The 22,814-nt window shown below is 42.9% G+C and overlaps 1 protein-coding gene across 7 annotated transcripts; it reads left to right on the top strand.

Annotated features, from left to right (window-relative positions):
• Positions 1-4,750: 4,750 nt before the first annotated feature.
• HAUS4 (HAUS augmin like complex subunit 4) lies at positions 4,751-12,729 on the top strand. Of its 7 annotated transcripts, none has more exons than XM_027110787.1 (11): positions 4,899-5,060; positions 6,101-6,232; positions 6,733-6,817; positions 8,294-8,429; positions 8,520-8,651; positions 8,992-9,126; positions 10,275-10,371; positions 11,244-11,407; positions 11,551-11,681; positions 12,043-12,111; positions 12,256-12,729. In XM_027110787.1, exons 2-11 carry the CDS (start codon positions 6,217-6,219, stop codon positions 12,437-12,439), a joined length of 1,149 nt encoding a protein of 382 aa, XP_026966588.1. In that variant the 5' UTR covers positions 4,899-5,060; positions 6,101-6,216; the 3' UTR covers positions 12,440-12,729. The 7 variants fall into 7 exon arrangements, with proteins under 7 accessions (XP_026966592.1, XP_026966588.1, XP_026966593.1 ...); XM_027110792.1 differs by having other exon boundaries at positions 4,901-5,060; positions 8,287-8,429; XM_027110788.1 differs by having other exon boundaries at positions 4,902-5,060; positions 11,262-11,407.
• Positions 12,730-22,814: the final 10,085 nt, after the last annotated feature.

The raw sequence follows: 22,814 nt of genomic DNA, 5'->3' as shown, positions 1-22,814 counted from the left end.
TGGAATATAGAAAGTATACTAAATTGCTAACTTCCTCAAGGATTTGCTTTTTTTTTTTTTTTTTTGCGTAACACCTTAATCATAGGAGATGTTTCAATATTTACAGTGTATGTTCTTCCCAAGCATGAAACTCCAAATGCCCTTTGGTAGGTCTATTTCTCCCACTGGCTCTGACACAATTTTTAAAGGAGAAAATCTCTTCCATATGCAGCTCAGTATGAGACAGTGTCATCATCAGTTTAAAGCCCAGGGAAATACTTTATCAGCCTGGTACGTGTTTACGCATTACAGCACCACACTCAGTCGGTTATAACAAGAACTGAACACGTTGTGCTTCATGTCTAGCTTTTCAAAATGATATGAGTCTTCTTCTGAGTCAATTTCCTTTAACTGTTTCATATTCCTTTGGTAAAAATGGTTTCAATCTGTCCCATTTTTTGAGCCAAACTTCTCAGCTTTTCTTTGAGATCCAAAATTTCCTATCAGGCCTTCTTTATATCCTAGCTCACAACAGAATCTCAGTAAAACCAGGCTCATTCCAGTTTGTATAACAAGTTTCCAGGAACAGTCAGGCCACCCTTGAAGCCACAGCGCTGGGTTTGAAAGCCCCTTGGAAGGGTTAAACGTTTGCAAAAGTGGCACATTATGAACATTTGTTCTAAAATTTTCATTTGATGTCATAGGTTGATTACATATTTTCTTTATCCACCTGGTTTCTCCTTAAATCATGTACTTACAATGGGCATGAAATTTTCTAGCTTAATCAATAGTTGTGGCTCTGAATAACTTCATTTTCCAGTGAACACCCTTGAAAATAATTCTGAAATCTCTTGACTGCCTGTAAAATTTTTATTCCTGAAACTAGCTCTGAGTCCATAATACCATAATATATTCCTGCTACTTGTCTTCAGATACTTTCAAAGTGGTATGGCTTTGTTTGTTTGTTTGTTAATTTTTATTTATTTTTTATTTTGGCCACGCTGCATGGCACGTGGGACGGTTCCCCAACCAGGGATCGAACCCAGGCCTCCACAGTGAAACCACTGAATCCTAACCATTAGGCCACCAGGGAATTCCCCAAAGTGGTATGGCTTTAAAAAATTTTTTTTCTAAACAACTGCTTAGTTAAGCATGGTTCCATAATTCAATGGCTATTTTAATGTCCTAGCTTTGAAACGGGTTATGTAAGCCCAAATTTTCAGTGGGAGAAAATACTCTACTCAAAACTTTCCATTAAAAAAAAAAAAACAAAAAACTTTCCATTAGTTTGATAAGTAGAATCCTAAATGCTCAACCAAAATCTCTATCTTTGGAGCAGCGTTTTGTTTCCTGGCTAGGGTATGGGAGGCAGAGTCCCTGCAATATTCTCAGCAAATCTCCATTCTTCTCTGCAATTCTAAACAATGCAGCAAAGGAATGGCCCAAGTCTGAAAGGCTAAGTAGACTTTTTCTCAGACTCCCATTTACATTTATTATCGTTAAAACATATGTGAATATGTTTTTGAATATTGTTTTGAATCCTCAATCAAGAGCAATGTCTTCAAGAAGGTAGAGCTAGATTGTGAACACGAGTTATGCCTAATTTATCTTTCTCCACCTCCCCCCTAACACCCCCTCCTCCACCAGAGTCTAGCTCAGGAATACTTGAGCATGTTCATGGCTTTATCATTAAAGAACATTTAAGAAGTGGGCGATTGTATTTTGCATATGGTATAGCAGAAGGTGAGATGAACAACAGTGATGAAGAGACAGGCCTATAAAGGCCAAGCATCCCACGGAACAAACAAAACTATATAAGGTATTAGCACTGTGGGGTGGTCAAAAATTCATCCTTTCAACAAATAAGTGCCTCTGTATGCCAAGCACCGAGATAGGTACCTTGGGGTCATGGAGGAAGCACCTTCTTAAATACAAAACCAAACAAATTAAGGTTTTAAAGAGGATTCTGTAGCACTTCTCAACAATAAAAACATGAACTGAAAAAAAATGAATTATTAAGAGTAGCAACAACATGGATAAAACTCAAAATTAGCTATGCTGAGTAAAAGAAGCCAGACAAAAAAAAAAGTACATCTTTATTTGATTCCATTTACATAAAATTCTAGAAAGTGCAAACTAATCTACAGTGACAGATAGCAGATCAGTGGTTGCGAGGGGCCCGAGAGAGGAATTACAAAGGGGCACAAGTAATCACTTAGGGAATGACGCCTATGTTCACTATGTTGATTGCGGTGATGGTTTCACAGATGTATAGTTATGTCAAAACTTAATGAGCAGTACACTTTAAATATTGTATGCAAAATACCTCAATAAAGCTGTTTTTAAAAAAATCCAGAGCAAAGAGATAGAGAGGGAGGGAGGGATGGGAAGAGAGAAAGAGAATGAATTCTAGGGCCTCTCTCGCAATTCTTTATTGCTCAAGGACACCAGATGGTGTCGATTGTAAGATCCTTTTTCGGTATTCCACTGCAGTCTTAGCTGCCAGGATGGTCTATAGGCTCAACTTTCTCGTCTTAAGTAGAACTGGCCTGTGAAGTCTTTCACTTCACCTGGTCTGGTCTCCTCTTGGACCCAGGATGCAGCTTGGACTCCTTGTCTCTGCCTCCACTTGCTGGGATGTTTCTTCCATTCGAAATGATCCAAATTTCCTCTCCTTTCAGGCCCAGCTAAGAGAAGATTTATTTCAGTCTTCCCTATCCATTCCTGCAGAAAGAGTTCTGTACCTTCTTCAATTTTCTCTGGTATTTATGTTCTTTTTTTTTTTCTGGTATTTATATTCTAAACTGCTCTTTTGACACCTTTTTGCTGCCATGTACTGTTTGCTTTTCATATGTATGTTTTATCTTCTGAACTAGATTATGAACTCCTTCAGGGCAGGGACTGAGTCCTATTTATCTTTGTGTCTCTCCCAAGGCACTTAATAAGTGCTTAATAAGTGTCAGTTGTAAAACACCTCACTTTGACAGTCTTTCCAAAGCATTATCTCAGCCATTATCTCATCTGATCATTACATCAACACTGTGAGATTGGAGGAGCTAGAAATATGTTAGTTCTTCCTTTTGACAGATAAGGAACCGGAAACCCAAGGTCACACAGTTTGTTAGAGACACAGATGGAACAGATAATTGCATGTGAAGGTTTGATCCAATTCAAGTCTTCCCAAGGCCCTCTGCCCTCCTACCTGAAGACAGGCCTCTGTACCCTTCACCTCCTCATTCCCCCAGTACTTTAGAGCTGCTTAGCCAAAGCTTTGTAGTACCATTTTAGAAAACTTGGCAACTATGAGACATGAAATTTCTGTAGATTTCTGATCAGCTCTGAGTCACCAAAGCACGCTTGCTATTTTGTTCCAAGTGCTGTTTCTTAGGGACATTATGCCTGATATTTAATGATGCTGCACTACAGAACTGAGGAAGCATAAATGATCTTTAAAAGCCTTAGAAAATGACAGCACTTTAACATTAAGCATGAAAGGTGGCAGTTGACAAGATGACCAGGGGTAAAAAATTTCTGCACTGGATCACCCTATTTCCCTATGTATTGCTAGCAGAATTCTCTAGTTGGTACCAAAAGAAAAGGTTAAACTCTCTGCCATCCAGCACATCTAGCCCTGAGATTCTTTTCCCTCTACCCCAGACTATCTGCTTCTCTGATGCAAGAGATTTCATAACCTTGGTGCAATTTACTTAGCATCAAATATTTTTAAAATAATTCACCTAATTCCAGTCGACTTTGAAAAAAGGGTGGGTGGGGGTGAAGACAGAGAGAGGTGGGTAGACCCCCCCTGAGAGGAGAAATGACCTTTGGTCAAAGTCTATAGCCAGCCTGAGGTCAAGGCCAGAGAGGAAGTCAGGGGAATTGTCCTCCCACCTCCTGCTGGGATCCCCCATTGGCTGATACTAGTCAGAGAATATGGGAACCCTGAAGTCCTGAGGTAGTCCTTACCTTCTACATAGGTTGAAGAGAAGGTGGATCTGGGGGGCAAATGTAAGACATCCAGCTCACTGGTCTAGGGGTGGGCAGGTGACCCAACCTGGCAATAAGACATATGGGAAAGTCTGCTGGGTGCTCCTGGGAAAGATTTTCTTCCTTGACTGTTACAGGAAGAAGGCTCTTCCCCTTCCATCTTGCTTGGGATGCTGTTGAGAGGATGTACTCCTTGAACTTCTGAAGCCACCTTTTGACCATGAGGGGATTGCGAAGAGAACTGTAAACAACCTTGATACCAGGGAGCTACTAAGAAGCCTTAGGACCCCCAGCTCCAGACTTCTGGTTAAGCAAACAATAAATGTCCACATAGTCTAAAAAAGGAAGACAGGGGTTTTAGTGAAGGATGAGAGGTAAAGGAGAGGGCAGAGGAGGAGCCTGGGGGAGGAAATTGGGTGGGAAGCCCATCCAAGGGGCAGGGCTGGCAGCGCCAGTGGGCGGCAGGTCTGGGAAGGTTCAGAGGGCCCTTGGGTCAGGTGTACACTCTGCAGGCCGCGACCTTGAGCAAGCCACATAATCTCTTTGCGCTTTAGTCTTCCCCTCTGTAAAATGGGTATGATAGTGACTTCCTCGTAGGACACTCTAAGAACTAAACGGGGCGGGGCAAGGGAAGTAAAACTCTTGGCATAGTCTGACTCATTGTGGGCCCTCAGTAGAAGCCGGCAATTATTACCGTCTTCTCAACGTTTGCCCTCAACATGGGGGAAGGTACCCAGGAGAAATGGTAAAGAAGTGTGCCTACGACGTCTCCCTTTCCCAGCCCGGATTCCGAACACCCAGTCTTCCGGCCGTTGGGGTCTAAGGGCGCGAGCGAGGCGGGGGGCGGAGCCTGCGTTCCCGCCTCGAGCGGGGCCCCGCCCCCTACCACTGCCTCCCGTGAGCTTTCGGCCTTTTCCCCTCCCCCGACCTCCCCGCGCGGTCCTCCCGGGCCTAGTTTCCCGCAGCCCCTGAACCCGGCCCGAGGGAGAGGTTCCGGAGCCCGGGCGCGGTCGGGGGCCGGGTGTTGCCGCCGGCCTGCCCGCCCCAGCCCCCTCAGCACTGCCTCGGGAGCTTCAGCTGCCCACGCTGTGCAGGTTTGCTCCGGAGGGTCGGCGGGCGGCGCTGCGGGGAAGAGGAGCGCTGGGAGGGTTAAGTCGGCCAGTCCCCGGTATCCGGTCGCCGAGATCGCCCTCGGCCTTGGGAATCCTTGACTGCCCAGGCGGAAGGAAAGTAGGCGCTGGAGAGCCCGCGCCGCATTTTGATTCATCTCGGGCTCTGTAAGGGTCACATCTTGTGAAAATACCTGTAAAATCAATTTAACGTTCAGTGCAGCGTGTAAAGACAGATCTAAGAATTTAAAAGACGCCTGAGTCAGAACATTTAAATGCTTCGGTCCTTGTATCACCGTTTAGACACGTCTGAGTGCAAAGGGTGGAGAATCGAGCCTGATTGCTGCCACCGTTCACGCCCTGTAGCACTTTAAAAGGGTAGAGGAAAGCACCCTAAAAAACCCCAAGTGGGCACTTCCCCTAGGGAGGGAAGAACAGCTGACTTTTTTTTAAATTTGGGTTGGTCCTCATTTCCGTGGGCGAAGTTTCCCTGCAAAATTTATTTTCAGGCTTAGATCCGTGATAAACAGAATGCTAAAACACTAAGTAGTGGCTTTTGTCGACAAGTCGATTGTGTTATTAATTCTTAATGTCTCATCCAAGGCAGGAATCGTTATCTCAGTTTTGCAGGTGGGAAAAAGTTTGGCACAAAAAATCAATTCCCTTAAATTCGCACAGAAGCAACGGCTGAGCCGCAAATTAAGTCTTAGCATTCTGATACCTCAGCTACGGTCCCCCTCTAGACCATGTTACAACACAAATGAGTAGTTACTTTGATGTTACTCATAAAACCAGGGAGTAAACCAAATGTTCTGTGAACATGAAGTGTTAAATCATAGTAACCTATGTCTGTTCTGCTTTGGAAGGCTCAGCTTCCCTTTGGAGTTTGATACTTTGCAGAGAGGAGGGGGTGGAGCAAAGAAAGAAAAAAATGGGAAGTCATGTCAAGGGAAAAATTTTGTCTCCACAGAGTCCAAACTGTGCCCATCTTTACTGCCCTTTTGTGTTGATGTCATTCTTTTCAGTGTACTCCGTGTTCTGGCAAAACACCGACGGCTCATGTCATCCTCCCGGCCTCAGACGCATTAATACACCTTTGAGTTCCTCTTCTGGCCCTGACCTCCCTGTCAGTCTTCTTGTCATGCTCTTTCCTCCAGGTGCTCTTTACTAATGCTGTTATGTGAAAACCAGTTGTTTTTGTTCAAGTGTGGAATGATTCGTCAGTCCAGAAGAATGTTTCTAGAGTTAATGATCAAAAACTACCAACAGATCTCAGATGAAAGGACAAGTTAAAGAAGCACAAGAAACTATTGTGGAATTTGATAGCTGGCTTATTTGACTGGAGAAAAAAGCAGACCTGGATTTTTTTCCCCCTTTTCCCAGTTCACTCATAACTGGAAAGCAGCAGCTCAGTTTTAACCTTAGACATAGTGGTGGGGGGAGGGGGCCATCCTCCTGTTTAGACTAGTGAATTGGAAAGTTTTCTTTCCCAAGGAGGCTCCTTTTCAGACAGGACCCAGGATGTGTGACATAGTCCCCACCCTGTAAGAGGTGTTTCTCCTCCCCAGCTTGTAGATGACAGAAATTTGAACCCAAGGTAGTTGTCTCTCTGGAGCAGCCAAGCCAGTTTATTTATCTTTTTGTTTCTTTCACTCAGTTGGACAGATAAGAATCACAAGAAAAGCAGATGGCATCCGGGGATTTCTGCTCATCTGGAGAAGGGATGGAAATACTCCAACAAGGTAAGTGTAGCCATTTGAAAGAGGATTGAGGACTTATCCAGAGAGGTCTTATCTAGGGTCTTGTCTCTGTAATAAAAAGGGGGAATTCCCTGGTGGTCCAGTGGTTAGGATTCGGCGCTTTCACTGCCATGGCCTGGGTTCATCCCCTGGTTGGGGAACTGAGATGCCATGCGACGTTGCCAAAAAAAATTAAAAAAGGATTTATAATGTTCACCAGTATGGTTTCTCGCGCAAAAGCCTAACTTTCTAGAGAAACTAGAATACTTGAAGATTCTTAAACACTCTCTTATTGGCAGACAGATTATACTGACTCCTGTTCGGTACCTGCTAGTGCAGTAGACTAAAATTTCAAGATGCTCCCACGCTGAGTTAGCAAGCATATCCTGAAGATGAGCGTGGCCAGTGAACTTTTGAAAGCTACCTTCCTACCTGTGTCTTGAATTTTCTCATATCTTGTCCTCCAAAATCTCAGATCCTTCCATATCTTGAATTCTTTGCATATCTCAAATCCTTTCTTGAATCCTTCAAAAACTTGAATCTTCTGTATTTTGACCATTTCCATAGTGATCTTTCAATGTGTTTGGGGGAAAAAAAAGAGAGATTTCTTATTCTCTAAAAGGACTCTGGTATGATGGTCCAAAGAATGAAAATGTAAGTGTTTGGTGAGTGGGAGTAAAACATAAGACCTCAGCAGAAAGCACGTGGGAAAAGAGATGGAAAAAAAGCCCTTTGAGCATATGGAATAAACAGTGGATCCTGACTTCTTGCACTTTTTCTCACGCATGTGCTGTTCTGCATCCATATGGGTTACTCAGTCTATTTACAATAAGGAGAATTTGGTTAGTTAAATTTTTTATTTACTGTTAAGAATATACCTTCTCTCAGTCTTGCTTATGCGACTAGAGATCCCATACGAGGGAACTTAACACGTGGTTTTTTTTTTTTCCTTAAGAGCTCTTGGTATTCTGTGTGAATGAGGCATTTTAGGTACTGTGGTATACCAAAGAGTCCCTTATTCTTGATTCTCTTTGTCTAATATTTTCCAACTGCATTTCCATTTTCTAAGATCTTAGTTTTTTTAAGACTCATTGCCTAATTCTTGATTAATGTCCTTGTATATAATATAAATGCTTGTTACTTTGAGTATTGCCTCTAGTTTATTTGTGGATTTTTTTCTTTCTTTCTTTCTCTTTTGGCCACGCCACGGGGCTTGTGGGATCTTAGTTCCTTGACCAGGGATTGAACCCCGGGCCCTCGGCAGTGAAAGCACAAGGTCCTTACCACTGGACCGCCAGGGAATTCCCTGTTTTTTGATTTTCTTAAAATTTTCATTCGATTTAGAAAACTTCCCTACCAAAAACCTAGGGGTTTTTTGGAAGTGAGTATTAAGCTAAGAGTTATGCTCAGTTATATAAATTGAGTCCATACTGTCTTTGCTTTTTGGTCCCTATGGGGGACATCCCTTTAAGTGTGCAGCAAACAGCTTCCTCCTTGTAACCTGAGTGAAGAGGACCTATTACAGAACCCACACTTCAGCAAACTGCTGCTGAGTCTCTCACAACACATGGACGAGAGTGGCTTAAGCCTCACACTGGCAAAGGAGCAGGCTCAGGTAAGGGCCCTGGGAGAAGGGCTAATAGGGAGGAAGGAAATATCTTCTGAGAAAGAGGGGTTCCTACCTGGGATTTTTTTGGTTTTCTAGGCGTGGAAGGAAGTTCGATTGCATAAGACAACGTGGTTAAGGTCTGAAATTTTACAGAGAGTCATTCAAGAGCTGCTTGTGGATTACTATGTGAAGACACAAGACAGAAATTTAACTTCTGAGGACAAAAAGGTGAGGCAGGAGAGATGAAGTAGGCATTGGTACCAGCTGTAGGAATGACGAGGCCAGCTATGGCTTCAACTGATTCTATGATCTGGGGGAAATAGGAGCTTTGGGTAGTGGTTATCAAGAAGGAAAGGGACTGTGGTTATGGGGAAGAGGTGGATGTGTTGTCAGCGTTTTGAAAAGAAAGATTGACAGGAGAAAGTACTGGCAGCTGGGAAGTCATCCGAAGGGGATGACACGTTTGAGGACTTTGAAGATGTGTGAAAAACTGGTTTGTGAGGATGGAGGAGATGGAGTGGGAGAAGTTTTATAGTAACTTCTTTTTGTTTTTTATTCTCTCTCTCAGTTTCATGAGACCCTTGAACAGCGGCTGCTCGTGACTGAGCTGACACAGCTCTTAGGTCCCAGCCAGGAGAGGGAGGTGCCCCCACTGCTTGGGCTGGAGAAGGTGGACCTTCTGGAGCTCATGCCACCCTCAGAGGTTGGCGGGGGGCAGATATTGGGACCAAAGAAGGGAAATGGGTTAATTTCTCCCATATATTTAAACATTTTTTGGTTAAGCTTTATTGTTTCTATAAAAATGAAACATGTTCGTGGTGGTCAAGCTCAAGTAAGTAAGAAAGACATTACAAGGAAGAAAGTAAAAGCTGAAATACTAAATCTAGAAATAAATGCAGTATTATTATATACAGCTTGACATAAATAGTATTATACCTTCTATACCTGTATAGAGAGTATAATCTGTTCTCACAATATATTTTGGACTTTTTTCAAGTATATGATTATTTTAAGGTATATATATTACTTTTCAAATAACTGTAAATAAGATGATACCTCCTAAAGCACTCTTTTTTTTTTTAATTGAAGTGTAGTTGATTTACAATATTGTGTTAGTTTCAGGTGTACAGCAAAGTGATTCAGTTATATGTATATTTATATCTATTCTTTTTCAGATTCTTTTCCCTTATAGGTTATTATAAAATATTGAGTAGAGTTCCCTGTGCTATACAGTAGGCCCTTGTTGGTTATCTATTTTATATATAGTAGTGTGTGTATTGTTAATCCCACCCTCCTAATTTATCCCTCTCACCTTCCTCAGGCACTCTCAGCAGTGTCCAGGCACATAGTTAGTGCTCAGAGTCCTTATTGTATCATCAGTTTAAATTACAGATAGGATTCCATTGTATGGATGTAGCATAATTTGCTTAACCTTATTGATGGATATTAATTTAAGGTTATTTCCACATTTTTGCTGGTAGAAATCACACTGATAGGAACATGGTAGTTCATACATGTCTTTGTATGATTATTTTCTGAGTGTTAGTGCTTGAATTGGGATCACCAGGTCACAGGCTACACACATTGAACACACTGGTACGTATTGCCAAACTGCTCTCCAGAGAAGAGCTCCCAGTGCACCTAGGTCCCCACATTTTCATCAACATGGGATCTTGACAGTCATTGTATTCTTTGCTAATTTGATGGGTTAAAAATTAATCTCCCTGATGTCTCTTGATGCATTTTCTTTGGTTATCATTGAGATTGTTAGTCATCACATATTCATTCACTGGATCTTTCTAGTTCCAACAGTCTGTCCACATCTCACTTTTTTCACTTCTGTGGCTGTAGGATTTTATGTGGATGAGAGCCCGGCTCCTGCTTGAAGTGGAGGAGCAGCTCAAGAAGAAATGTTTCACTCTGCTCTGCTACCACAATCCCAGTTCAGGTGCGTGCTGGCTGTGTTCTGTTCATGGCTGGCCTTCAGGGCTCCTGGTCTTCTCTTTTGAGAATAATGTGTTTGAATTTTAGATTTGGGACAGAAGCTGAGAAGCGTTGGAAATGTTTACTTGTTTGTTTCCTTGCTGATAGAATAAAAGCAAGAAATTTTGTACAGACTTCTTTTATTCAGCAAAGTGGCAGCATCCTCTTGCTGCAGGGAAGCATGCTTCGTTCTTAAGAGAATCAGAATGAAATAGGGAGTAAAATTCAGGTTAATAGAAGTTGACCTTATCTTTATTTCTATGATTTAAGAATTAAGGGCCAGGGCTTCCCTGGTGGCGCAGTGGTTAAGAATCCACCTGCCAATGCAGGGGACACGGGTTTGAGCCCTGGTCCGGGAAGGTCCCACGTGCCGTGGAGCAAGTAAGCCCACGCGCCACAACTACCGAGCCTGTACTCTAGAACCCGTGCACCACAACTGCTGAAGCCCGTGCATCTAGAGCCCGTGCTCCACAACAGGAGAAGCCACCAGAATGAGAAGCCCGCACACCGCAATGAAGAGTAGCCCCCGCTCAGTGCAACTAGAGAAAGCCCACGAACAGCAACGAAGACCCAATGCAGCCAAAAATAATAAATAAATTAAATAAATAAATAAATAAAAAAGACCCAACACAGCCATAAATAAATAAATTATTTTTACAAAAAGATTAATAAAAAAGAATTAAGGGCCAAATCTGGAAAGTAAGAGAACTGGGCTGTTTTTACCAGGCCATCAGAAGAAAACCTGGAGGAAGACAGAATCTGTAGGGTTAGATATCGGATAGGGGCACTGAAACATGGCCTTCAAAGGGCAGGAGCAATTAGGGTTTTCCTATCCAGCGCTCTGTCTCTGCCCAGATTCAGACAGTGAAACTCTGAAGGCAGCAAAGGTATGGAACCTCGCAGAGGTCCTGGTGGGTGAGAAGCAGCAGTGCCAGGATGCCAAGAGCCAGCAGAAGGAGCAGATGGTGCTCCTGGAGAAGAAGAGTGCCACCTACTCCCAGGTTTGGCAGGGCGGTGGGATGGCCTCCTTTCTTTTTTACCCTGACCCCAGGGGCCCCTCTGGGGAAGCCAGGGATTTCTGATATGCTTTCTTTTCTACCCTCTTTCATGGCCGCCCTCTTGCTCCTGCCTCCCGGGTGCTCAGGTGCTTCTTCGCTGCCTGGCCTTGCTGCAGAGGCTTCTTCAGGAGCACCGGCTGAAGACTCAGTCTGAGCTGGACCGTATCAATGCCCAGTACCTGGAGGTCAAGTGCAGCGCCATGATCCTTAAGCTGCGGTGAGCTGTGAGCGCCGCGGATCTGAGGGACTCCATCTCATACACCACCCACTCCAACCCTCGCCCTCATCTCTTTCGTCTACATTGCGCCTGGCACCCTGTGGGTGTTCAGTAAATGTCACATAGCAGTATTAGCCTTTGGATTACTCTAAAGCTGTCAACATTCTTGGGTCTTTTATTTTAAAGCCCTCTGAAGTAGGTGGTTTACTGTGAGCTAAATTGCTCGGGAATTTGGAATGACCTTGTTTATCCTGTCACTGCTCAACACAGGACCTTGACCATTGGCAGGTCCTGGGTCCCATTCCTAAGTCTACTGCTGTTAGGGATCCTCAGCTTGACATTTCTTTCTTCCCTCGGTCAGGATGGAAGAGCTCAAGATTTTGTCTGACACTTACACTGATGAGAAAGTGGAAGTTCATCGTCTCATTAGGTGAGAACTCCCAAGAGCCTGACGCAGCTATTCAGAGCTGGTCCCCATACCCTCCAGACTCATTCATTTTAGTGCCTTCTCATTCTCGTGTAGTTTCTGAGGAACCAGATCCTTATATTGTATCTTCTGTGCCTGGGCTTTTAGGGACCGTTTGGAGGGGGCCATTCACCTACAAGAGCAGGACATGGAGAAGTCCCGACAGGTCCTGAACGCCTATGAGGTCCTCGGGGAGGAGTTTGACAGGCTGGTGAAAGAGTACACCCAACTCAAGCAGGCAACTGAGAACAAGCGCTGGGCCCTCCAGGAGTTCAACAAGGCCTGCTGCTGAGTGTGGGTGGGGCCAGGAGGCTCAGCTTCTGCATAGGGGCTGCCTCCTCCTCTTCCTGCTGGAAGGGCCACCTCCACCTGAGCCCACCTTCACTCAAGGGAGCGTGGGGACACTTGCTCAAAACACTGCAGTCCTTTAGGCACCCTCCTGGTTTTTCTTCCTTGTTTACAATGAGAGTCTCTTCTAGCAAATGTAACAGATTTGTATAATTTTCTGTACAGCTATTTGTCAGTGTCAGCCCTGTATCATACTTGATTATCTCCTGAATAAAGTGATAATGTTATATCTGAGGATTTTAGTCATTTTCCTTTGGGCAAAGATAAAAAAAGAATATCAAAGGCTATATGGAAAAAAAAAAAAAAAGGCTATACGGATAAGGAGGGAAACTGAGTGGATCCAAATAGAGATGGATCCGTAATGCTTACTCAAAGTGAGGGAGGTGGAAGGGCCATCCCACCCACGTGGAGTCTTTCTTTCTTTTTATTTATTTATTTATTTATTTTTGGCTGTGTTGGGTCTTCGTTGCTGTGCTCAGTCTTTCTCTAGTTGCGGTGAGCGGGGTTCTCATTGCGGTGGCTTCTCGTGGAGCACGGGCTCTAGGCACGCGGGCTTCAGTAGTTGTAGCACGTGGGCTCAGTAGTTGTGGCTCACGGGCTCTAGATCGCAGGCTCAGTAGTTGTGGCACATGGGCTTAGTTGCTCTGCAGCATGCGGTATCTTCCCAGACCAGGGCTTGAACTGGTGCCCCCTGCATTGGCAGGTGGATTCTTAACCACTGCGCCACCAGGGAAGTCCCATGTGGAGCCTTAGAGGCTTTGTTCTTAGCAGAAGTGGATTAAAACTGGTCTTGCTCTTGAAGAACTATAGTCTCCAGAGGAGTGCTAGATGCTCAGATGGATAGGGAACTATTCTGTCACTGTGGCTCTCAGTGGGGCGGGTATGATAAAGTAGCAGGGCATCCAGCTCGGTTACAGGAAAGGACACAAGGCATTTGTGTTCCCGCTTCCCTCTGGTGTGGTTTGAGGGTTACTTCTTTCTCTGAGAGCAGAGGGTGGGAGGAGATCACCCTGAGGAACCAAGTTCACGGTCTATTTAGCTTAGAAAAAGGCAGGGCCCTGGTTGGTGTCAAAGTCAGGGACTGCAAACAAGCACAAGACCGACACCCTTATTTAGAAGGGCCTACCCAGCTTCTCAAACCACTTTCCAGGGAGACTGTGTCAAGGTGCTCTTTTGCTAAGATCAAATAATGATGGTTTTGGATTGATTCGTAGGAAAAATTAAGGTCTTTGACTCAACTTTAAATTTTTCTGTAAATAGTGCTTACTTCCGTTTATCTATAAGCAAGTGCTGGCCCACACAAAATGAACAAGAGCAATTAGATTGTATGGTCAGGCCACTCAAGACGGCTGTTCTCTTGCTCTTTGTACATCCCCTGCTTGACCAGTCCCCGCTTCACCTGCACCCTACTCATGTGAACGTGCTTGCCCCCAGCCCCAGCTAGTGATCATTCTAATCCTTAGGCCAGAACGGCTCCACCTGCTAGTTTATTTAAGGGAAACATCTGCCCTCCTGACGGTTGCTAACCTGAGGGGCTGTGAGGCATGTGCCTAGCTGCTGGTTTTCCTCGTAGCTGATGAGCCAGCCTGACTTAAATTCCCCCTATAAATGGTAGCCCCCTTCTCCCCCAAGTGGTGAAGATTGCTGCCATGTCCTGCCTGCTCTCTGCCATCAGCAGGGGTTGGGGGCTGTTGCTCCAGGACCCTTTTGCTGTGGACATGTAAGATTCCCTGTCCAATAAGACACTGATGTCTCTGTCACTGACTCTGGGCTATTTCTTAGGTCTCGAGGCTGGGCAGCTACAAGGCTTGCAGGCCTGTGGGGTCAGCCCAACATAGATCAATGTAAAAACTCAGAAACAGTCAATATTGCTTAGTTATACTATAATTTTTAACCTAACATTTTTGGGGGAATGTTTTCAAACCTACAGAAAAGTTGAAAGAATGGTATGACAAGCACCAGGATACGTTTTTTTTTTCCTTCAATTTTAAAATTATAGTTGATTTACAGCGTCGTGTTAGTTTCAGGTGTATAGCAAAGTGATTCAGTTATATATATATATATATATATGTATTCTTTTCCAGATTCTTTTCCATTATAGGTTATTTCAAGATATTGAATATAGTTCTCTGCACTATACAGTAGGTCCTTGTTGTTTATCTATTTTACATATATAGTGGTGTGTATCTGTTAATCCCAAACCCCTAATTTATCCCTCCCTCCCTCCCCTTTTCCCTTTGGTAACCATAAGACTGTTTTCTATGTGAGTCTGTCTCTGTTTTATGAATAAGTTCATTTGTATAATTTTTTTAGATTCCACATATAAGTGATATCATATGATATTTGTATTTCTCTTTCCGACTCACTTAGTACGATAATCTCTAGGTCCATCCATGTTGCTGCAAATGGCATTATTTCATTCTTTTTTATGGCTGAGTAGTATTCCATTGTATATATATACCACACCTTCTTTATCCATTCATCTGTCAATGGATAAAGGACATTTAGGTTGCTTCCACGTCTTGGCTATTATAAATAGTGTTGCAATGAACATTGGGGTGCATATATCTTTTCTAATTAAAGTTTTCATCTTTTCCGGGTATATGCCCAGGAATGGGATTGCTGGATCATATGGTAACTCTATTTTTAGTTTTTTAAGGAACCTCCATACTGTCCTCCAGTGGCTGTACCAATTTACATTCCCACCAACAGTGTATGAGGGTTCCCTTTTCTTTACAAAGAGTGTTCAGTGCACCTGAAGAGAGCACTACGGTGCTGTGTCTTGGTCCTTTCCTTCTTCACACTGACTGGAGATGGAAGGTTCGCAGTAGTAAATTTCTCTATTGTGGAGATGAGAAGGGGCCTTGGAGGGCAAGCAGAGGGGTTGAGCGAGAGCTGAGGGTTAGCATCTTGGACCTCAGCTGCCCTCTCCTCCTCACATTTTTCAGAAAAGATTTGCCTTTACTGTCTGTCATTCGTTCTATCACACTCCTCTCTCTCTTCACTTACCTTTTACCACATCTGATCAAGAACCAAGTCTTGCTGGGAATTCCCTGGCAGTCCAATGGTTAGGAGTTGGCACTTTCACTGCCAGGCCAGGGTTCCCGATCCCTGGTCAGGGAACTAAGATCCCTGCAAGCCCCACAGCCCGGCCGAAAAAAAAAAAAAAGAACCAATCTTGTTGATTCTTCCTCCATAATGAGAGGCAAAGTATATCACCTCCAGAACTTGGAATAGGATCGCTCTCTGGAAGGAAACTAGGGCGCTCTCAGACAAGCAAAATCTGTCTCCTCCAGGCTTTCAAGGAGGGGTGAATATCCAGGTCTCAAGGGAGTGACCTTGCCTTCATTCTCCCTCAGCCACCACAAAAAGGCAAACCCGGCGCCCCCTGGAGGGCCCCTCACCCCATAAAAAGTCTCTCCACAATACCCATCCTAAAGGATCTGGACTAGGTTTGTTTTTTTGGTTTTTTTTGTTTTTTTTATGTTTATTTATTTATTTGGTTGTACCAGGTCTTAGTTGTGGCAAGCGAGATCCTTAGTTGTGGCATACAAACTCTTAGTTGTGGCATGCATGTGGGGTCTAGTTCCCTGATCAGGACCTGGGACCCCTGCATTGGGAGCACAGAGTCTTATCTACTGCACCACCAGGGAAGTCCCTGGTCTAGGTTTTGTTAAGTGAGGTCTCCTTATACCTTGAGATAGTGAAAATATAGGCGTCAACTCATCATGAACGAGGTTAGCAATCTGTAGAAAGAATTTTCCCTAAAAGATACTTATATTCAAGTGGCTGAGGTCCAGCCAAAGTGGCTAAGTAAGGCCTGGTCTCAGAAAAATACAACTGAAATGTAGAAAGACCTAAATGTACCAAGCCTGGCTGAAGAAAGACTGTGTAACCAAACGTAAATGATTAGCCCAGAGTTTAGAAAAGGGTTAAAGAACAAGATCAGGGCTCTCCAGAGGCTCTGGACCCACCCAGCTGGAGCCAGGCCCTGAAGCAGAAGACTTCCCCAATGTCCTGCCACCTTGTGAGACCAGTCAGCATGGCCAATGGGCATCCTTCCCCTGCCACTGCCCCACCTTACTCAGGTCCTCATTTTGGGTCCCTGCAAATTGTCCTAACTGCCCCTCCTCTCATCTTATACACCACTGCCAGGCCAATTTTTATGATTCTGACTTGTTTTTCCCAGGTAGTTTGTAATTTTCACTTCACGTCATTTCTCTGTTCAAAACATATCAGGTGTCCCCACTGCATACCAAACACAGTCCACATGGCTTAGCTGGGAATTCAAGCCCTCACAGTGCAGCTCGACTTTCCAACCTTTTCCCACCACGCACACCTTCTACTCACCCTAAGCCACCCCCCAGTGGGCTTACTCACCCTTTCATGCTTTCCTGTGCTTGTTATGGTTCTATCCACCTGGCAAGAACTCTTCTGCTCATAAAATCCTATCATCTTGGAGGCCCACCTCAAGTTCTGCTTCCCCATGATCATTCCAGCTAGAAAAGGTCTCACTGTCATTTAATACCCACAGCACTTTGTTACAACTTCTTTAAGGTGCCTGTCATGAAGGCCTTGAATTTCATTACCCCACTGGGCAGTGTGTTTAACCCTATCTACAACATCAGAGGCTCCTGGAGGGCAGCTGGTTGTAAAACAGGTGTTCTCAGTCTTTCCGGTCTCAGGACTCCTTTACTTGCCACTATTTTTAAGGACGCCAAAGAGATTTTGTTTATGTAAGTTTTATCTATAGATATTTCTCATATTAAAAATTAAAAGTGAGAGACTATCATTGGCCTTTTCCTGAAGGGTATCAGAAAAAAAATTACCTGGTTTTATTGAGCATGGTTGTTTCTTGAATATAATCCTTTGCCGAGATGGAGTCAGGTAGTATCCGAGCTCTAGTTAGTCACAACTGCTTTGATATTTAAATATGATCTTGATTAGATCTCAATTTTATAAACGCAGAACTTAATCCCTAGTGGCAAACGTAGAACCAAAAGAGCTTCTTTTTTTTTTTTTGCGGTACGCGGGTCTCTCACTGCTGTGGCCTCTCCCGTTGCGGAGCACAGGCTCCGGATGCGCAGGCTCAGCGGCCATGGCTCACGGGCCTAGCCGCTCCGCGGCATGTGGGATCTTCCCGGACCGGGGCACGAACCCGTGTCCCCTGCATCGGCAGGCGGACTCTCAACCACTGCGCCACCAGGGAAGCCCCCAAAAGAACTTTTTTTTAAAAATAATTTTTTTATTGACGTATAGTTTATTTACAATGTCGTGTTAGTTTCAGGTGTACAGCACAGTGATTCAATTATACATATATATATACACACACACATATATATACACATATATATATTCTTTTTCAGATTATTTTCCCCTATAGGTTATTACAGAATATTGAGTATATTTCCCTGTGCTATACAGTAGGTCCTTGTTGGTTATCTATTTTATTTATAGTTGTGTGTATATGTTAATCCCAAACTCCTAATTTATCCCCTCTCCCTTTCCCCTTTGGTAACCATAAGTTTGTTTACTACGTCTGTGGGTCTATTTCTGTTTTTTAAATAAGTTCATTTGTATCTTTCTTTTTTTTTTAGATTCCACATATAAGCGATATTATATATTTGTCTTTCCAAAAGAGTTTTATGTACATGTCACAGGGAAGGAGGCAGCAAATGAGTAAGGCTTAAATGATTTTCTAATATTCCTTGATATTTGATTGTCCTCTTCCTACTACAGATAAAACGCCACTGAGTGATATCAAGTATATGAATTACAAGCCTATGTCTTAAGAATGGGAACTTTCTATTCAGAAAAAATTGAAGATAATTGCTGGAAGTTTACTTGAACATCATTTTAAAAATTATTTTAAAGACTGAAGAAACTAATACAATATAGAATGGTCTTAGTTGTCATTGTTAGAGAAAAGCAAAGAAAAAAAATCCAAGTAATTTAAATTTGACTTTGAAATGTGATTTGATATTTACATATTGAGATGATGTGTCTGATATCCCAGACATTCACAATATTTAATAAACTAAATATTTTCCCAGTCAAAAAGGTTTTAAAAAGTGAGAACATTTAAAAATATTTATTAATTCATTAAACATAATAAGCCCATTGCATGTCAACATAAATAATACATTTTAATTAAAAAACTGTGTTTTCCAAAACAAAAAAAACTTATGGGGCTTCCCTGGTGGTGCAGTGGTTAAGAATCCTCCTGCCAATGCAGGAGGGGACATGGGTTTGAGCCCTAGTCCGGGAAGATCCCACATACCGCAGAGCAACTAAGCCCATGCGCCACAACTACTGAGCCTGCGCTCTAGAGCCCGCAAGCCACAACTACTGAGCCCGCGTGCCACAACTACTGAAGCCCACGTGCCTAGAGCCCATGCTCCGCAACAAGAGAAGCCACCACGATGAGAAGCCCGCGCACTGCAACAAAGAGCAGCCCCCATTCGCCGCAACGAGAGAAAACCCATGTGCAGCAACAAAGACCCAATGCAGCCAAAAATAAATAAATTTTAAAAAAAAAACAAAAAAAACCCCCACAAACTTATGAGAAGAGTGATATTGTTTTATATTTTTGCAAATCTCCTTGGTATCTGGCTTAATAGAAGGCAGCTGGATTCTCATATCTGCTTTCTGTTATGATATGTGGCTTTGGCTGAATAAAGAAAATCTGGCCTCACGCAGACACGTAGGAGATCCTCATGCACCTCCTAAAAAGGACTCAGGGAGCCCCCAAGGTCCTTGGACCACGTTTGGGGAAACGCTATTGCAAAAGAAAAAGCAATGGGTTGGGAATCAGAAGAACTGGATTCTTATTCTGGCTCTACTATTTAGTTGAAGCACAACTTTGTTCAAGACACTGAACCTCAGTTTTCTCGTATACAAAATAGATATATTAATAAGTCCTACCTCACAAGATTATGTCCTGAGCATTAGGACAAGTTTATGTCCTGAGGTGAGATAATATATTTAAAGTACCTGGCCTGTGGTAGAGCTTAATAAATATTACTCTGCCCACAGAAAGACAAATACTGTATGATCTCACTTATATGTGAAATCTAAAAGACAAACTCATAGGAAGAGAGATCATACTTGTGGTTACCATAGGTGGAAAGTGGGGGAAGGGGTAATTGGAGGAAGGTGATCAAGAGGTACGAACTTCCAGTTATAAGATAAATAAGTCCTAGGGATGTACTGTACAACATGGTGCCTATAGTTAACACTGCTGTATGATGTGTAGGAAAGTTGTTAAGAGAGCAAATCCTAAGAGTGCTCATCCCAAGGAGAAACATTTTTTTCTTTCTTTTCCTTTTTATTGTAACTATATAAGAAGATAGATGTTAGCCAAACCTGTTGTAAACATTTCACAACATATGTAAATCAAACCATCATGCTGTACACCTTAAACTTATACAGTGATGTATGTCAATTATTTCTCGATAAAACTAGAAAAAAACCAAAAACAAACAACAAACCCAAAAATATTAATCTGCCTAGGAGGACTGTTACGTTATTGCTAGGAGTGAGAGTGACTGCTGAAGATCGGACAGCTACAGGGGCCTAGAGGGCGGGGGTGGGGGTGGGGTGGGGGGGGGCTTGGCTAGGTCTTCAAAAGAAAGAAGAATGGAAACAAGCAGAAAGACCAAGGAGAGATCACAGGTTTTAGATACATTGTAAAGATGTTTCCCACATAGTATAAACATGCTTATAGAAAACTTGGAAAATACATTTTCCCCCGGCACATATTAAAGTCATTCTGCACGTACGATTTGTAATCTGTGTCATTTAATGGCGTATCATGAACATTTCTCCATGTTTATTAAATTTTCTCTGACAACATTGATTTTAATGGCTGCTTAAGGTTTCCTTGCATGGATGATTTATTTGACCATACCCCTATAGGATATCCAACTTGTTTTACATTTTTTGTAATCATAAAAAAAATACTACACTAGACATTTCTCTTAATGAATCTTTGTCCTAGTTTGTGAACATTGTCTAGGATAGCTTTCTAGAAGTAAAACTATAGATGATGTGTCTTAAGGTTAAGATCAAAGGTTCTGGAGTCAGTTGACCTAGGTTTGTACCCCATCTAAACCCCTTCTTAGGGGGGCAAGTCACTTAACCTCTCTAAGACTTAATTCCTTCACCCATAGATGGATAACATTTCCTTCCTCACTGGGTTCATGTGAAGATTCAGAGTTCCTGTGAATGTAAAGTGCTTTTCATAGAACCTGACACAAAATAAGGGCTCAATAAATGTTAGCTCTTATTACTATCATAAATGCATTCAGGGGACTTCCCTGCCAGTCCAGTGCTTAAGACTTCACCTTCTAATTCTGGGGGTGTGGGTTCAATCCCTGGTCGGGGAGCTAAGATCCCACATGCTTCGTGGCCAAAAAACCAAAACATAAAACAGAAATATTGTAACAAATTCGATAAAGACTTTAAAAATGGTCCACATTAAAAAAATCTTTTAAAAAATTGCATTCATATATTTAATCATGCATGTATACACATACAACTGGCCTGTTTCTGGGCTATTGGTTTTGTCTTTCTTTTTTTAATTTATTTTATTTTATTTTTATTTATTTATTTATTTTGCGTTGGGTCTTCGCTGCTGCATGCGGGCTTTCTCTAGGTTGCGTCAAGCGGGGGCTACTCCCTGTTGAGGTGCGCAGGCTTCTCGTTACAGTGGCTTCTCTTGTTGTGGAGCGCGGGCTTAAGTAGCTGTGGCACATGGGCTCAATAGTTGTGGCTCGCGGGCTTAGTTGCTCAGCGGCATGTGGGATCTTCCCAGACCAGGGCTCGAACCCGTGTTCCCTACATTGGCAGGAGTATTCTCAACCACTGTGCCACCAGGGAAGCCCCTGTCTTTTTTTCTCTGTCTATTCTTGTACCAACTGCATATTGTAGCCTTTTATTTATTTATACATTGCTTGTTTCATAAAGGGTTTGAGGTAACAGGCTAAAAATGTAGAGCAAATTCCGTCTCCTTTCTCCGCTTTTTAAAAATTTTTCTTTGATTTTCCTTTTTTAAAAATCTATCTTCCTTCCTTCCTTCCTTCCTTTCTTTCCTTCTTTCTTTCTTTCCTACCAGGTCTTAGTTGTGGCACACAGGATCTTTGTTGCCGCATGCAGGATCTTCGTTGTGGCATGCGTGATCTTTTGCGGCATGCATGATATTTAGTTGCGGCACATGAACTCTTAGTTGCGTGCGGCATGCATGTGGGATCTAGTTCCCTGACCAGTGATAGAACACTGGACCCCCTGCATTGGGAGTGTGGAGGCTTAGCCACTGGACCACCAGGAAAGTCCCTTCTTTGCATTTCTTGTCTGCTTTTTATTACAAATGAATGGTAGAATCATTTTATTAAGTAACAAAGGATTCCATTCAAATCATGATTGAGGGACTTCCCTGGTGGCGCAGTGGTTAAGAAGCCACCTGCCAATGCAGGGAACACGGGTTCGAGCCCTGGTCTGGGAATATCCCACATGCCGTGGAGCAACTAAGCCCGTGCGCCACAACTACTGAGCCCACGTGCCACAACTACTGAAGTCCGTGCACCTACAGGCCGTGCTCAGCAACAAGAGAAGCCACCGCAATGAGAAGCCTGCACACCACAATGGAGAGTAGCCCCTGCTCACTGCAACTAGAGAAAGCCCGCGCGCAGCAACAAAGACCCAACACAGCCAAAAAAAAATTTTTTTTTAATTAATTAAAAAAAAAAAGAATTGTGACTGAATGTTGAAAAAGTGAGAAATTAATTTGGTAAGAATTGACATCTTTATAAGATTCATTTTCCGAAGAACATGACTCATTTCTCCATTTTTTTTCAGTCTTTATATCTCTCACCAAAATTTTATGATTTTCTATACATAAGTTCCTCTCATTTTCCAGTAAGGTTACAGCTAAGTATTTTATGGTGATGTTATTGTTACCTCTGTGAATGGGTAAAAAACTAATCACAATAGCTAATGTATATTGAAGGCCTCCTATGTGCAGATAGGTTCTAAATGCTTTACTATGTATATATATTTTTTATTTTACATTTTTTTCCAGTCTCCCAGTTCATCCCACCCCCCACCCAAATGCTTTACTATATTAACTAATTTAATGCTCATAACAGCTTTATGAGATAAGAACTATTATTTACATTCCTATTTTGTGGATGAGGAAACTGAGGCCAGAGGGGTTAGGTTCACATGCTTAATAAATGGATAAATAGGGCTTTAACCTCTTGCCATCTAGCTCCACTGCCCATGATCTTAACTACTATGTTATTGGGATATTTCCTAGTTCC

This window comes from Aethalodelphis obliquidens, unplaced genomic scaffold (assembly GCF_003676395.1).
Source record: "Aethalodelphis obliquidens isolate GAN/ISIS:26980383/991018 unplaced genomic scaffold, ASM367639v1 scaffold10, whole genome shotgun sequence".
NCBI lineage: Eukaryota > Metazoa > Chordata > Mammalia > Artiodactyla > Delphinidae > Aethalodelphis > Aethalodelphis obliquidens.
This window is presented reverse-complemented; position numbering and strand designations above follow the sequence as displayed.

Excerpts from the sequence above, each read along its gene's own strand:
- HAUS4 (XM_027110787.1), top strand. Across the intron at positions 6,818-8,293 it reads GATGGAAATACTCCAACAAG|CAAACAGCTTCCTCCTTGTA; the intron begins GTAAGTGTAGCC and ends TTAAGTGTGCAG. Across the intron at positions 10,372-11,243 it reads CTACCACAATCCCAGTTCAG|CGCTCTGTCTCTGCCCAGAT; the intron begins GTGCGTGCTGGC and ends TTTCCTATCCAG.